Source organism: Lemur catta, chromosome 6 (genome assembly GCF_020740605.2).
Source record: "Lemur catta isolate mLemCat1 chromosome 6, mLemCat1.pri, whole genome shotgun sequence".
NCBI lineage: Eukaryota > Metazoa > Chordata > Mammalia > Primates > Lemuridae > Lemur > Lemur catta.
The window spans coordinates 43480842-43498871 of record NC_059133.1 but is presented as its reverse complement, the minus strand read 5'-3'; the positions used below and the strand labels follow the sequence as shown (position 1 = coordinate 43498871).

At 38.7% G+C, this 18030-nt stretch overlaps 1 protein-coding gene across 1 annotated transcript; it reads right to left on the bottom strand.

The window, feature by feature from the left end:
• Positions 1-3811: 3811 nt before the first annotated feature.
• Positions 3812-10703, bottom strand: LOC123640657 (bestrophin-3-like). Its single transcript, XM_045555238.1, has 2 exons — positions 10532-10703; positions 3812-3867 (listed from the first exon to the last, which is right to left on the bottom strand). Exons 1-2 carry the CDS (start codon positions 10692-10694, stop codon positions 3812-3814), a joined length of 219 nt encoding a protein of 72 aa, XP_045411194.1. The 5' UTR covers positions 10695-10703.
• Between the last annotated feature and the right edge of the window lie 7327 nt (positions 10704-18030).

Here is an 18030-nt window from a genome sequence, read left to right as displayed (position 1 = left end):
CCCATATGGTACTCACTCTTGGTTTGCCTTATAGTAATATTCTACTTAAATGTTTTCCCTGCGATGACACTTTTGAAAGGCATAGTGCATATTAATCTTCAAAGTCCCCACAGCATTTTGCACACGCTTTTAAAATGCTTCTTTAATTGTTTTGGCGTGTGTATAAAATGCAATTTGTTTGAGCTTGCAGTGATCTTTCTGAGTCTCAGTTTTCTCATCTGTAAAAGAGAGTTGATACTATCTACTTCACAGGGATGTTGTGGACTTACCTGGGATGATGAACATATGTCAAGATGCTAGAATAATGCTTAACACATCCTTAGCACTCAATAAGTGCTGAGGCATCATGAATTACATAAAACTTCAGCTATCTCCTGCCTCCTCCCCCCTCCCTGAACACCAAGGAGAGAAGAGATTTGAATAATAGAAGAGGAATAAGGTAGCAGGTTTATTTAATAAGCAAACATTTATTGAATGTCTACTCTATACCAGGGTTTGTTCACCCAAAGAGGTATTAATACTTTAAAAGTTTAAAGTTTACAGGCTGGGTGCAGTGGCTCATGCCTGTAATCCTAGCATTCTGGGAGGCCAAGGCAGAAAGACTGCTTGAGGCCAGGAGTTTGAGACCCAGCCTAAAGAAGAGCAAGACTCCATCTCTACAAAAAATAGGAAAACTAGCTGAGTGTGGTGGCGCTTGCCTGTAGTCCCAGATATTCTGGAGGCTGAGGCAGGAGAATTGCTTGAGCCCAGGAGTTTGAGGCTGCAGTGAGCTATGATCACATCACTGCACTCCAGCCTAGGTGACAGAGTTGAGACTTTGTCTCAAAAAAAAAAAAAAAAAAAAAAAAGAAAAGAAAGAAAGAAAGAAAAGCTTAAAGTTTACATTTGATCTTTTACTTTTTAAACTTTTAGGCATGTACCACCATGCCTGGATAATTTTTAATTTTTTGTAAACACTGTGTCTTGCTATGTTGCCTAGGCTGGTCTTGAACTCCTGGCCTTAAGTGATCTTCCTGCCTTGGCCTACCAAAGCACTGGGATTACAGGGGAGAGCCACCAAACTGGTCTTATTGTTAAAAATTTGATTGAGTAATTTAAATGAATCAAAAAGCCAAAAAGGCCAAAGGTATATTAACGGAGACGTCTCTTTTCCTGACCACAAAGTTTCCCTCCCTGGAGGAAATCACTATAATCCATTTATTGTGTATCTTTCCAGACAAATGTCATAGATTTTCATACAGGCCTATTCTTTTTTAAACACAAATGATTTTATACTACATACATATCTGCCATTTACTTCTATTTTTCAATTATATCTTGGGGATGTAAAAAAAGTAATATAGGGATAGCAGCAGCATTCTTTTAATGGCTGCTCTCTATATTAATCAACATATTAATAGTTAATTGTACACAATATTTTATTTAACTACTTCCCTTTTGCATAGACATTTAAGCTGTTTTTAATTTTTTGCTACTAAAAATAATGCTGCAATGACTCTCCTTGCACCTACCCCTTTGGCTCTTTATTTTAAATAGCTTTTAAATTGTAATTATGATTTAATATAAGTAGTGTTTTCTGAATTAAAACTTATTTCTAAAACTGATTTTTGTTAGATATTAATTTTGAATTATTTTTCTCTCAGAAATGCAAATATTAGCTTATGAAATTCTGATAATACATTCAGATGAAAATCAACTTTTGCCCTAATGTAACACATTTTGTATCTCTAACCATCTGTAATCAGTTTACAGATCTGATTGTCCTGTTGAAAGTAATTCTCCCTCCTTACCATGTAGACCGAATTTTATTTAAGAGATGTTGTTATAATAGAAAAGATGTCAAAGGAAAAGTGAGATGTGACCATTTTGAAAGTCATTGGTTCAAAGAGCTTTGGAGTTACCTTGATCTTTGACCTGACGTAGGCCATTGTTTTTAAGAATAAGGTCCACAGACCATGGGTCTGAATCACTTGTGACACCTGTTAAACAAGGAGAGGGCTGGCCCCACCCTGACCTACTAAATCAGAATCAATAGGGCAGGAATTCTCAACCCAAGTCTATACCTTAGACTCTCACATGGGTACTTTTAGAAAATACCAATACCTGGGTCCTATCCTTGGAAAATTCTGATCCAATTGGTCTGGGATGAGGTCAGGCATCAGTATTTTAAAAAATCTTCCTGGGTGGTTTAATAGAATTGGATCTGGGCAGGTGCATGTTTACCAGGCTCTGCAGAAAATTCTGACATATAGCAGTATTTGCAAATCACTGTCCCACTGAATGAAGGTTCTGTTTATTTAGGATTTGAAATAAACAAAGTAACAACTGCAAAACCAATATTTACCAACAGGAGTCTAGTTATAGATAACACTCAGGTTATTTATACTAGCTAAGAAGGGTTCTGCCCGTGACTGGAGAATGGTACTTTCTCTGGAGGTAAAAAATAAAAATGAGCCTGGTAATTCTCTTCTTAGTTCTCAGTGCATCTCAAAGTTGTTGCATGATCCAGATAATCTTCTGTTTTTTTAAAAAAGACTTGCAGAGCATGATTAAATCTTATTACAAGAAGTTAATAGATAAACTTGACCTGTCTTGGCTTTATGCTTAAAGACTTGCTGCAGCCTATTTTCACATATTCCATATCAATTGTCTAACAGTTACATTCTTGAGATCTATGGTACAATTTTCAAAAGTAACCCCACTTATATACTGGCTGCGATCTTTGTCATTTGACTAAAGAATAACTTTGTCTTTGCTGATTTTTCATTCAGGAGTGTAGATCAAATTGTGCTAGCAAGTCTTTTCTTGGCTTCTAAGCAGAAAGCAAATATGCAGAGTAAGGGTTTATTTAGTGTAAACACTAAAGCAAGAGTTAGGCTCTTCCCTCCATGTAGGACATCTATTGATTGGAAGGGGACACATAGAGTGAGGATAACTCATAATTTTAAGTTTTCAGCCCAAATTTGTCAAGTACTTTGCTAGGTGCTGAGAAGATGAATGATAAATCAATCAGACATTAATGTATCCTCCAAAAGTGCCCAGGCAGAATGATTTTCATTACTCCCTTCAGGGTCACACATCTTACCCAAAGTGACCCCATCTTTGGAAATCAATTTCTTGGTCAATTAAAAGAAAATCTCTAGGTTGTTGGCCAAATCCATTCAAAGAGTATATATTATGGAATGGAATGTTACTCTCATCAGCACTTCAAGCCATTTTAACCAGTGACCGATGATCTTTTTGAGAATATGGTCATTATCCTCATCTCTAAGGCTATGTTAATCACAGTTATTGAATCGCTCCAAGTTTGGCAACATGCTCCGTTGGCTGGTCCTCCCACCATCCTGTCTCCTTCACATGTCTGTCTCCATGCCACACTCCTTCAGGCCCCATTGACACTCCAGGCATGGCTATTATATCCTGCCATTGCATCTGCCTGGAGTTTCTCTTACTGTCTCTTTTCCATCTCTTTTCCCTCAGCTCTGCTCAGCAATTTTCATATTGCTTATCCCAAAAAATCCTCCTTCATATTTCTAATCAGAGTAAAATATCTATATTGAGAGATACAGATTCATGTTTGCATTTACTTGCAACTCAAGCTGTGGTTTGGTGGAATAGGATCTGCCGCTTTAAGACAAAATTTTCATGCCCTCAAGCCAAAGGACTAATTAAATCCATTGATAAACAAGATTCCAGTCATCATAGATGTTGCCTGCTGTACAGTTGGTATATTTTTCCTTGATTGAAGCTGAGGCAGATGTCTTTTGGCTTTAATGTACAGTATTTAAATGAGGCTCTATTAGCAGAAGAACTAAAAGCTCTGCATCTCAAAATTTGCAGGCAGAATGTGTTTGATGCCAGTCCTTGCTGAAAGAGAAAGTTGTGCATTCAGCATCAGAGTCCTCAGAGGGATGACTTTTTCAGGAAGAGTGCAAGGTGCCCGGCTCTTTTTTGTCTCTGTGTTTTCCAAATGAATGGAATGACGCCACCAGCTTCAGTTATAGCTGTCCTTTAAATTCAATGGAAGAGGTTTAGAAATCTTGGCCAACTGGGAAAATTAAGGGAGGCAAAATGAGATTGAGAAAGGGACAAAGTCCCATTGTGACAATATTGTGTAGGGCAGTAGGTCAAACATTCTTTACCATAAACCACAGGAAGATACATGTAGTTCACAAAACAATTATTGGCCTTTCTTCATGATGTGCTCTCTGATAGTTTCTATTCTATTCCATTCTATTCTATTCTATCCTAGTCTAGTGTTATCTATTCTATTCCATTATAAATGCTGGTTACAAGCCATTTAAATGATTTAAGAACCCAATAATTTTACAACCCATAGTCTGAAAAGCCTGAAATAGGATGTGGTGAAGTAAAATCAGTTTCTGGGGTAACAATGAGGAATGAAGACAGAGATACTTCTCTATTTTATTGTTATGAGCAAATCTCTAATCAGCCATATCCCTGTCCCCAAATTAGTATCCCATTTGGTAGTTCACTGTCTTCTGCTTAATGACACACAAGAAATAATGTACACAAAATCAGTGCTCTTGATTCCTCATCTGCACAGGTGGTCTAGAATTTCATTTGCCCTGGGTGAATAGATCCAAGGCAACATGCAAATAAAACTGGATGAATTAACCGATATGCCCTAGTGTGATGGTTCCTAAACTTTGTTGTACATTAGAATGGTCTGGGAAGCTTTAGAAACTCCTGATGTCCAGGCTGCACCACATACCTATTTAATCCTAATGTCTAAGGATAGGAGCCAGATATTAGCATTTAAAAAAGATCCCCAGTGATTCCAACTTGCAGAGACATTCAGGAACAAGTGCCCTAGTGCTGGTCATTTCAGCATTCCCAGACTTGGTCAAACACTCTGCAGTGCTTCTAGGGAACTTGTTTAAAATGTAGATTCCTAGGTCCTGTGCCCCAGAGATTCTCTAGGCTACCTAGGAACCTGCAATTTAAATAAACACCCTTGATAATTCAATGAATGTGGTCTACAATCATACTTTGAGAAACATTGAGGGGATAGTCTTTCTTTAACTCCTAAAACAGAACTGTGGGGGAACCTTCAAACAGTGACCAACTGAGCCTGCCAGTCCATGCCATCAGTTCAAGGAGGGCTAGTTCTGCCACGCACTTTCTTTCCTTGTACAGCAAGTGTGCATAGTTGAGTCAAGTTTCACTCACAGGATGACATTCTGTCTGTTCTGGGCTCATCATGTGAGAATATAGGGGTGACTGACTCAGCCTCTAAAAGTTCAGCCAACAGAGGGAAAACTGGCACAGCTGTGAATACCACTGTCCCCTTGGTCCTCTCCTCTCTAACACAGGGTGGTAGGAGATTTCAGAGACCAGGAAGCCCCAGAGCCACAGAATGCATCAGGAAAAACAAAAGCATACCCACGGCAGAAATGTTAGACAAAATTCAATTGATTTTATGAATGTTACTAAAATGTTATACAAAATTCATTTGATTTTACACAGAGAACATCATAGGATAAATGATCTATGTGTGCCAGCAACTCAAATGGGGCTAGCCTTACAGCCAATGCGTCTAAAGTTAAAATTTTTATCTCAACATTCCCTTGACAACTGGGGGCTTGCTTAGTTGTATCCATGTTTGCTACCCTTACGTGCCGCTAAGAATTCCAAAGGAGCTTCTCTAGTCATAAAAGCCCAACAACATTCATGTTAAGGTTCCAGAGCTTTGAGAAAATTAAAGGACACCTTTTCCTCCCTCAGTTTACTGTCTTTTAACCACTCTTATGCATTACCAACATAGAAATTGTCTACTTTAGACAGATAGAAATGCAATGCAGAGATGTGAAATTTAACTGTAAATATTAATATATTTGTGCTTGTCTCCGCCAATGATTAATGTAAGAAAAGATTTGTGTAATTTTTACTGATCCTTGAGGACAGGGACCACATCTGTTCTTGCATCTAGCTGTGTTCCCAGTGTCCAGCACAGTGCCTGGCACACAGTGTGCACACAATAAATCTGTAGAATAAGCAAAGGCATGCTAGATCTAGCATCAGTTTGGTAATGTTTCTTTTAGAGGAATGTATATAATTTACTATTGCCTATCTTTGTGCTTCTGGTGAGAAGAGGACTATTTTCGTCTCCTGATGTCTGTGACACACTAAATAAGATGTTTTGATTCAATCTGAAACCATAATATAAGCACTCATCTAAGGTCATTTCTTGAATCAGCAAAGATCTGGAATTGTGCTCCTGACTTGACTTGGAATGAGTGACATCTTCCAGGGCAGGTGATTGAAATGACTAGCATTTTCCAGGACAGGTTTGTACCCAATAAGTAAAATAACAGAGACTATATTGCAGATCCTCTGGCAAATAACTGATAACAGACTGGTTCAGGGACTTTTCAGCATAACAGACATTATTCTGAATTTGATGGTTGTATTTCTATTTTCGTATGAGCAGAAATAAAAAGCTTTTTATTTTTGAGAAATTCAACCCATAACATCAATCATATATATTTCCTTGGCAACATGCATTTTGGTCTTTTTATTTCCCAGAATAATGTAACTTGATTGTCCAGCTTAAAAGCAAGAAACCTTCAGGGACACCCAGGTAAGTGACCTGGCTTGTCCAGCTCCAGGCAAGGAATTGCCAGACGCTTCAGAGGGAGGTGTTGGTCTTCACTCCCTCAGCCCTGTCACTAATTTCCTCCTGGCCAGCCCTGAACCCTCCCTGAAACAAAAGAGAGAAGGAATTGCAGGGAAACTCCCTTTGCCTTAAAGCCCACCTGCCTCAGAGTCTCCAGGAGCATGTTAAATACACTGAATCCTGGATCCTACTCCAGACCTACTGAATCAGAATCTTTGAGGGTGGTATCTTGGGATCCGAATTTTTAGCAATATTGATTTTAGCAATATTTAATGCATGCTGAAGTTTGAGAACATGTACTTTTCCTTACAGGCGATTTAACATAAGGGATTCAACTGACGAGAAGGTTCTTTGTGCCCTTGGCATTGCCCCCTTCCTTTGTCCCCAGCCCTTTGGGGCCGTCCCCCAGCTTTACTGACCAGTCCTCACTGCCCTCAGGCAGGAGCAGGTGCCGTGGCTCTGGTCTCAGGGGATCTGCCAGACATTTTCCGCCATCCCTGAGCTTCCTGTTCTTCCCAGAAACCTTGGCACAGGCAAAGGACAGTCAGGGAGTGGCGGAGGCATGTGCCCAGTTAGGAGAACTTGGAAGCAGACTCGTGCAGACTCTGAGTCAGCGCTCTCCACTGGGGACAGGAGCTGAAAGTTCGGTGAGTCAGCGCTGCCGTGACAGAGGGTGCCGGCCGCGTGGCAGCCAGGAAGAAGGGGCCTCTGAAGTGTTTCTCTCACCTGAGAGGATAGTGGCTTAGAACCTTTGCCCTGCCGCCGAACACAAACTTATTCTTGTGGCCACAAGCTGTGCCCACTATCCTTTGCCTGCCTTTGGGAAAACACATAGGAGTTAACAAGAGCAATAGGAGCCTTTTTATTCAAGATAACCAGTGTTGGCCTTGGGATGCTTGGAAAGGCATTAGCTTCATCATATCTCCCTCAGTTCTCTTCCTCCTTCAGTCACTCCAAACACACCAACCAAAAATTAAGTCAGAATGATGCTTGTTAAGTCAAGGAAGTCTAATTCCAATTCCCTACACCTGTGGAGCCCAAGCCCCGGGCTGCAGATTGGTACCGTCTGTGGCCTGTTAGGAGCCCAGCCACACAGCAGGAGGTACATGGCAGGCCAGCCAGCAAAGCTCAGAGCAGAGCTTCGTCTGTGTTTACAGCTGCTCCCCATCGCTCCCATCACTGCACAAGCTCCGCCTTCTGTCAGATCAGCGGCAGCATCAGATTCTCGTAGGAGCATGAACCCTGTGGGTCTGCAGGTCACATCTAGAGATGCACTAGTTTAGATGCACATCAAGGAGCAAATGACTCTTAAGATTCCCTTGGAATGGTAGGGCTATTGATGGTTGGGGAGAGAAGTATTCCAATATTTCCGATGGCTTCAAAAGGGAAAAAGTCAGATGCAAGTACATGACAAACATTTGTACAAGCTTGACAAAGAGTAGGACTTGGTATTCTGAAAAATACTCCCAAAGGAAATGGAATCACGTCATTCTCCTTAGTTGCCTCCTCACATCTACTTGTTGGTCAGACCTGAGCGCGAGTCTGACCTCCAAGCGCGAGTCTGACCTCTAAGCACCAGTCTGACCAGAGGCCCAAAGGGCTGTCCGTCACCAGCCAACCTGGCTTCTTCCCGATGTGCTTTTAATACGAAGGTGACGCTGGGAAGATAAGATGTGCTTTGAGGATTGGGCCTGGCATCTGATTCCTGTCAGAATGCACTCTCTTCGTTCCAAGGGTGCGTCAGAACTAGAGAAATATCACCTCTGTTATCCAAGTAAACTTTACCTCATCAATTTGGAATGGGCCAAAGCTTTCTTGTTTGTTTTTAAGTCTTTCTTCAGAGGTGGTAATTCTTACTGCATTTGATCCTGTAGACATTAGTGTAAGAAAATTAAGTTGTCAAGAAGCATTTTCAAACGTGGTCATTCTGAAGCAGTATTCTACTTTTGCATTTGGAGGAGGAGTGGCAGCTAATTGTTTTTTTAAGTTCCTACTCGTTTTATATAATAATACACCTGTGCATTTGCCAGGTCAATCAGATCCTCCACGTGAATCCTTAGCCAACTCCTCGTACCCCATTACTTTCTCACAACTCACTCTGTATCCCTGACAACACCATCTACACCCCTCCTTCCTTATTTCCACCTTGGCTTTTACAACCTCATCAAAATAGGTCAAGACGACCTACTTGATATCCTATCAACCAACCATGAGTCTTCTAAAGTGACCAAAGTGCTGTTATGTTGTTCCAGATGATTTCGTTATAGTAGTAAGAAATCATGTAGCACTTATATGCCAGAAAGGCTCTAAACTCTTTGAAAATATTAACTTGATATTCCTCATTAAAAAACCTATGAGGTATATGAGGTAGGCATTATTATAAGTTACTATAAGCCCATTTTATGGATGAGGAGACTGAGGCACACAAAAGTTTACTAACTCAGACAAAGTCATATAGCCAGTAAATGGTAGAGTAAGGATTCAAACCCTGGCTCTGTGCTCTTAGTCACTGTGAAAGTTGATCATACAAATTGGGCCATTCTAATTATATACAAATAAAATGGAGTCGAGAATCCAGTGGGAAAAAGCACTTAGGACACACAATGTGGCTCCAAGAATGTAATTCACTGCAAGTCTGGCTGCAAAAACTACCTGTTATACCTGAAACCAGTTTTATCTAATAGTTCCGGAAAGGACCTGTTGTAACTCTAAGAGTAATATCACCTACCAGTCAAAACTTGCCCACTCCCCAGAACCATACTAGTGCCAACGAACCTTCTCAAACAGCAATATGTAACATGTCTCTTTTTAATAAAACCGCCAACCTTCTCTTTGTTCTTCGAATATACTGAAGACCACCCATTGTGAGTATAGGTCTCAAGTTGCACTTCTTTTTCCCAAATAAAACATTACATTTAGAGATTCATATCTACATTTTTATTTTGACTTCGACAGTCACTATCTATATTGCCCATCTAAGAATTAAACAAAAACAAAAAAGCCAACAAAAACTCGAAAACCAAACAAAAAATATCATCCTTAAAAAATCCATTTTCAAGGACATTTCAGAAAAGTTGACTAGATGCTGCAACCTAATGGGAGTCTTGACATATTCAATGTACTCAATGTAAAGGCAGAATCATCTCATGGTTCTTATATTGTCTATAGGTGCCCCAAATTATCCCATTTAATGAAGGCCGATTTAACAGCTTCTTTGCTGAATATTTACACACCAAAGAGAAGCATCCTTCAGACATGGTTGTTCTCAGCACACTGTGTCCAGAAGCCCACACAGAATAACTGCATCTACCCAGAGGCACAGGAGAGACAGCAGATCCATACTGAAACAGCCTTTTACTACCACCTCTCAGGGGCTGCCCGGGTGAAAACTGATGTTGCTGGTTCCTACCAGAATCTAGTATGTTTCAGGGAAAGCATTAACTTAGGAGTTCCAAGACTGAATTTTAATTCTGGCTCTTTAATTCCGGCTCCATTAACCAGCTGTGCAATTCAGGGCAGGCTGTAACCTCTCTGAATCTATTTTCTCCCTTTTTCATGTTTTCTTGAGGTCCAAATGAAATACTTATAATAGGAGATAGACTATAAAGTGCTAGAACACTGTAAAATGACATAAAAGATTGTTTTAATAAAAATGATAATTATATTTTCTGAAGACAACGTGACTATCTGCTACTTCCCCTCCCCCAGCCCCCAAGTCGACTTCCAGAGGGCAGGAACCACGTCTTGTTCTTCTTTGCCTCTTAAGACTGTTTCTGGCACATAGTAGGCAATCAATAAATGCTTCCTGAGTGATTGAATAAATACAAGGAATTTTAGAGGTCCCTATCTGGGTTGCGAGGCGCCGATGGAAGGAAAAGCCCTTCACAGTACCTGCCTCCACCACGTGGTCCATCGTTGGGAACCGTTTGTACACGGCGGTGCTCACGGAGCGGAAGATGAGCAGGGAGGTGAGATTGACGTAGCGCATCAGCGTCCTCCTGAGCAGGCGCCCGTGCTCGTCGCTGCCGTGGACGCTGCTGGAGATGAGGAACATCAGCCTGTCCGGCCAGGGCAGATTCACAAACTGGTTCCACCACCGGTTCACTACCAGAGTGACATAAAACCCTGTAGAACAACAGGGAATTATAAAGCCATGTCTTACAGCAGACACGTCGGTGGCGCTGATGCTTTTAGCAGGATTTTAGCCTTTATAGGGGGTGGGGTGTAAAAATATGTTGTTATCCATACCTTATGATTTTTGCCCTTCAGAAACAATGTCATTTGTGCCTGACAATGCCAGAGCACCCAGTAAGTGGGTGTTAGATGTCAAATATGGACTGCAAAAATGGAGAGTTAGTGAAGAAGAAGCTTAATTGTCCAATAGCGGATTATTACCTCAAACGTGTTTGGTGTTAATTTAGCGAAAGCAGCCCTGGAGGCAAACCTTACGGATGATTCTGGTTGTATCGCAAGCGGTGGCTTTTCAGGCATGCCTCTCAGCTTGGAAACACTCCCATGCAGAGTCATCGGTGTCATCCTAATGGAGACAGCTGTGTGGCTGCATTCTGCGTGTGACCTATACTTACCAAGCACAAAGGTTACTGGAATTTGTTCAGCATATCTGTCACAGTAAATTGATAATTTTTCAAAGTAACGTTTTTGGGCTCCTGTAAGTAACAATCTGGAGCAAAAATAAAATGCACAGCCCTTTATGATATTATACTTCTGCACCTGCTTTGCAAGTGACATTAAGTGCAAACAATTAAGCACAAATAATCTGCTTTATTTTTAAAGGAGCAATAACTTTTTCCTTTTCCCTAGGCTGGTGTATCTCAAAAGCTTTTTAATTGCTTAAAAGTACTAAAGTTTTTAGTACACAAATGTTATTGGCCATTAAATAGTGGGATTTATTAACCATTTTATTTTAAAAACTTTATATTTGTAAAATTTTATGATTAATTCATTGGATTTGAAGCAAGATATGTTTATTTTTCAGTTATTCGTCACTTAAAAAAGAATGTATTGATTAAGGGTGGATTAGCATTATTAAGTAATTGTTAAATAATAACCCTGGTTTTGACATCTTGATCTTGCTTTCTCCTGAATATGCTACTTAGTACATTCTTGATTATACGTGTTATACTTCAAGGGATATTATAATTTAATTTTAAAGCCCCGAATTATTTGAAATATAAAATAAAACAGATTTAACAATGAGAAGTGAAAACTTTTATTATTAAATTTAGTCAGTGTCTCAAAATTTATTTTGTAGATCTGACCCAACCTGTCCAAATCCATTTTTTGGTATTGTTAAACATAAGTGCATTTAACAAGATTATTATTGATATTTACATTGTAGGAAGGGGATTCAGAGTCAGAAGAAATGTTTTAAGACCAATTAATATGATCAAAATATGGAAAGGAAAGCCGAACAGATGAATGTGCATAAATCAATAAGTGTAGCTGTTCCAAAGAAGGAAGGGACCCAAGGAGAGATCCATTATAACAAGTGGCAAAGGTCCATTTGGGTCAGCAGAACTTTGAGAAAGGAAGCGGACAGATAATGAGATAGCAGTGAGCAGCTAATCAGATTGCAGATGGAGAAGCTTTGGGAGCTGGTACTGACAAAGAAGGTGTATGGGGTGCAGAGTGGGCTTGGAGTTCATGTGCCAGTTTTGGAAAGAGGTGTCTGCATTTTAGAAGTCAGGGAAAGCTGACAAGAGAGGCACCAAATGGTTGCACAGGCCTATCAGGGTCATGCTGATGACAAGTTCCAGCCAGAATGGTTTCTGATACTCAAATGGAAATGGTCAAAGAGGATTTAAATGTGAAAAGCATGAACCTTAGGGTCAGAGGAAGCCAGATTTTTAATCCCACATCTACGATTTACAGATTTAGACTTTGAGTATATTTTTAAATCTCTCTGTTTTCGTGTTTGTAAATGGGGATAATAATACTTTATATCAGGGGTGCTGTAAAGATTAAATAATATTGTATATATAACCACTTAACATATGGCTTCATACTTTGTTAATAATAAAATGTTTGGTATTAACTGGCCAAAGAAAACATACATAGCTAATAGACACATAGAAATTTTAATAGCTAGAAATACTACACAGAATATTTTGTCAAATTCCTCCAAAAATAGAAAGAAGTATAATCAAATTAATGAATTCTGGTTTTGCCTTATGATTTTTGTTAAGTATAATTATTTGCTTATAATAGGATTAATTTAAAAAACCCACTTAGGACCATTAGTAGACATGAGAATGAAACTATGTTTGTATTTTTCCAAAGGTATGTTGACTTCCTTGACAAATTCTTCCTGTAGTTCTTGGTATACTTTTGATTAAGATGTAAAGATCTATTTTAACAAGTTTTACAGTTGAGCTTTAAAAAATGAAGGATGACTTGAACTAATCATTATTGTTATAAATGTAAGCACCCTTTGGTTTTCAGAAAAAACATATACATACAATTTTGTGGGGTATAAGTATGATATTGAAGCAAAAGTTGAGGCCCCAAGGAGCAGTTCTGGCTACATTGCAACTGTTCTAAAGGGCTATTCTATTCTAAGCAGCAGTAGCAGCAATAAACTCACATTAGTAAAAATAAACTAATGAGATAATTATCAGGAAACACCATTATGTCTTCCACCATTTCATATTCTGAAGGCTTAGGTGACACATAGTCAAAAATAATATCATATGGCACATTTGAAAAATTATTAGAGGTTTTTAATAAGACTTTCCCTCTAAAAATATTTTCTCAAAATGTATACCAATATATTCACTTGTTTGGAATGGTAGTTCTGATGCATAGCAAACTAGCTCTTCCTATTTTACTTTTGATAATTATCAGCCAGCTCAGTTAATATCCTTCTTTTCCAAATAGGGTCCTGTTGCTGCAAGGAAGAATGTAGGTGAGAGCAATGATACACAAATTTGTTCATCTGTATGCAGAAGAAGAATAACAAACTGATGAACATAGAAAAGGTGAAAATACAGCCTCAAAAACCTTTAGTTTTTCTGTTTTAAATTTTCTGTTTCAAATTTCCCCCAGATAAGAAATGTATACATTCAATTTTAATCAAAAAACCCCTAAAGCTTCCCTTTTATCATACTGATAAAATTTTATTGACTATAATGTTTAGTCATAAAAGTTTTTCTTGGACTTGATATTGCTAAAATTTCCTGTCAGTCTGACTGGCATATGTCGTGATGTTATAAAATATAAGCACCTCCCTTTGTGAATATAACATGCCCCGAACTCAGAAGATACAAAGAAAATAAATTAGTCTTCAGGCCTTTTCTTCAGTTGAGGTATAGGTAAGGGTGGCAGGCACCATCCTGGATATGACCTTGTCATTCCAGGCAGAAGGAAGGAAAGTTGCCTGATATATACCATTCACAACTATGTTAATTACATACGTAGTAGTTGCTATAAGGTGTCAAATCACAAATTCAAACGGTGAATGACATAGTGGAGAGAAGCACATGGAATTATTTGTCTGTGGACTTTGCCCATTCAAAATCATCCCCTAGTCAGGAACTAAGTATATATCTTCCAATTGATGCCGGTTGCCACATTCTTGAAACACAGCTAAACCTCATCATGATCAATTAATGTGGGGCTGGAATGAGAGCCCCCTGAGACTGACAGTGTCTATTGATCATCCTAAAAATGGTTAGGTGTGGGTTAAAATACTCTATCCTGAGGAGAAGAAGACAAAAGAGAGGATCATGCAAAGGAGGAGGTGACATAAGTCAGTGGCAACCAAAGGGTTCAGATTTTTGAGACTGTATTCTTACATGATATTTCATGGCCGTTTAAGGAGACATGCAAAGGAAAGTACCTGTACACCAAACTTATTGCTGTGTAAAGAACAGCAAAAACAATAAATTCCCTGTACAGTAGTTTGTAGATGCTGCCTCTCCACTTGAAGAGTAACCTATGAAATCCAAAAAAAGTCGCATTTGCTACTTTACTGGAGTAAGTGACAGTCATCTTGGGTAGTTTTTTCTAGAGGAGCTAGAAGACAAAACACAAGTAAAAAGTAACGTTTAAGATAGGGTGTATATCTGTATATAAAAGGAAACTCAAACCAGCAACTGGTCAGCCATATCCCCTTTTTGTCTTTCTCAGTTTGTATAATTTGGAACTTGAATGAATAAATGAGTCACATGAGATACATTATAATGTCACCTGCCATATATTTTCTTAATCCATGGGAGGATTTAGGGTATTGATATGCTATATTAATTGACACTTTCAAAAGCAGTGGCCAAACTTATTTGGGCCTATATTTGCCAAAGTATGTAAAGAGGTATTTATTTTACCCTTAAACTTCCTAGGGGGCCGTTTTGGCTCTCTTCTTAGAAATCAGGAGATACTGTTAGCAGGAAGCAAGGCCCTGTGGGAATTTAATTGATGGGTCACTTTCTGTGGGTTTAGGTGGATGTTGGTGTCTCTTTAGTGGAGCTCTGAATGCATGGTTAGCACACTATGCATTTCAAAAGGTAGCCAAAAAGTTGGGTCACGGTGATAAGAAAGGTACACTTTTCTGATGAAAAGTCTTGAATAATGTGCTTAGGGATGGTTCACTTTCTGTCTGGAGCTGAACAAAATGAGGTCATTAGTTGGGACTCTCTCTACTGGGATTGTTTCATGGATGTGGTTAGGAAGTGTGCCGGGCCCCAAAGCCTCCTTTTCAGTGGGTTTTCCAGAACTCCATCACTTTTCACCAAGACATTAACCATTCAGGTTTTGAGATAGATGGCCGGAAGCTAATCTTTGTTTGAAAATTCTGCTCAACTACTGACTAATATGAAGCATATGCAGATAAAATGAGATTTCCTTGAACTTTTGTTTTTTTCAAGAGGATCTGAGAGTCTTATAGAGCTATATAGACTCAAAGCATGGAGCTTTTAGATAGAATTGTACTGGACACAAAAAATAAATGATATAGCAGATTTCTTATATGAAGTAACCCACATCACACATTTTATCATAAACAAGAAAATTGTCTTTATTTAGCACTGGGAAAACAATCCAACTCTAATTTGCCCGTTTTCCCTAAGGAAATGAAACTCTGGAGCTACATTACAGCATTTTTTAAAAATCACAAACTTAGCCTTCAACATCACTGATTTTAATAAAGAAACCAGGGCCTTTTGGCATAAGTAAGCGACATTACAAACGGATGGGACTCATGCCACAAAACTGGTTTCATTTTTCTATCTTTACCTTGTCTATTTATTTAATGTGAATACAGCCAAAATGGGGAGAGGAACATAATAAATTAAGCCCATTTCATAATTTGTTCTCATGGGCATAGTAGTTTTAAATAACAGTCCTCAAGTAACTTTCCTTTCTTTCATTTAATAGTTCACTCTTTCAGGACAACTAAAATCTAACCGAGTAGAGGTCAGAATTAAAATGCATAGGTTTACTCTGTGCACTAACCTATATGTTTGGTTTGGAGTCTCCCACAGGAAAGAGAATCTTCAAATTTCGGGTTCCCCCCTGAAGAGGTGCCTTCAGGTCGGTGCTGCGCTCTCGGTTTCACCCTTCGCTCGTGCACGGATAGATTTTCTTTCTGTTCTCTGGCTACTGAGAGGGCCCAGAATGTGGCAAGTACAGGGGTTAAATGTTTTTCCACTTGTGGAGGCCTGTTTATGCCAGTTTGCCCACTGATGACAGTTATATCCGGGAACAAACAGAAGCAACAGCTGCTGATGTTGCTTTTTTCTAATCTATAATTATAACTCCACCTGCCGTCCAAAGCACCTCTTTGAATGAGAAGTCACAGTGACATGAAGGATGTTGGGCCGTGTAAGTCTATTAGATTTATTCTGACTCCACCCTGGGATCAAGGAGGAAAAGTCCATTTTCCCCTAAAGAGTTCTAAAAAGTTCAAGAAGGCTCCACCAGCCCCCCAAAAAGGGAATTAGGACAGACTTTTTGTGTTTGAAATGAAGAATAAATTCTTACAAAGCCATAAACTGGAGCAGACAAGAATACAAACAGGATTTCTGTTTATTTGAGAGGTATTGAGAATGCTTTTCAATTAAAAGTAACAAGTATGTGTTTGTGTGTTTTGTTTTTTGGTGTGTGTTTGTGTTTTAGAAGAGCATAGGGAATTATGATATATGATGGCTTAGTGTAGTGGAAAATGATAATGCACTGATTCATTACATTTATTATCCTTCCATGGTCAGCTAGGAAAAAATTTAAAATATTAAAAATGTTTTCTCTTAGGTTGATTATGCCTACATATATTCCTTCTTAAAAGAGTGAGTTCATCAGCATTCTTTAAATAATGAAAAAAATAATTTCAGGGCCAATTCCTGGGACCTTTCCAACCTTCTAAAATAACTTGTGCATCTTTAAGCTTTAAGCTTAAAGAAAATGACTACCAAAAAAGTGTGTTTTTGTGGAGAAAGATATAGAAAAAATGCTTATTCTAAAATTGAGAATACATACAGTTAAATATTTTTTCTAACATATTTTTAAATCTTATATGCTTTATCAAACTATAAGTACCTTAGAGCAAAGCCAGAGTTGTAGGTGTCTTTAATTGCTTGCCCCGACTCCTGCTCATAGTTTCAGCCCTATGGAATAATGGATATTCAATATATATTTGACGTTTGAGTATCACCTTCATTACTATACTTCTGTTAGTATTTGGGGGAATTTGTGAACATTTAAAATGCTATATAATGCTGCACATCTTATATTTGGGCTGCCATGAAAAGTGGTCAGATAGATCTGATGTTGCATTTATAAAGGTTTGCAAACCTTTGATCAGTGTTGTTGCATTTGAGCAAATCTAAACCCAAGTGCTTATGAAATAGAAACATTGGACGTATTTTGTAAAATTCTCACTCTTGCATCTTCTGTTGGAAGTGTAGTGGCCCTGAAACGTGGCATAATTTCCAGTAGTCACGACTGCATAACCAGAGGATCTGCCGCCTCTGGGGGTGCTGTAAGCACGATTGGTCGGTCTCCTTTCTAAATGAGGGTAATTATGTTCATCTCTCCCATTGGATTGTTGTGGAGAATGACTGATTAATGGTTGGTGGCAGGATTCTACATGCAAATTAGTCAATTATGATTAGACTGAATGAACACACTCCCATTGTTGAGCTCTGAGTCTGGTGGTTATTCCTAACGGGCACTGAAAGAAGCCCTGTAGAAATTAACTCTTTAGAGAAGATAAGCCACTACAGCTAATTTGAAAATACCCAACACAAAACAGATTGCAAAGTGTACTGTTCATATGACTTTTTCAAGTAAACTTCAAAGTTTCTTATTTAAAATATACATTTTTCCAGATTCTAAAAGTAACACATGATTATTACAAAATAAAAAGTAACACAACATAT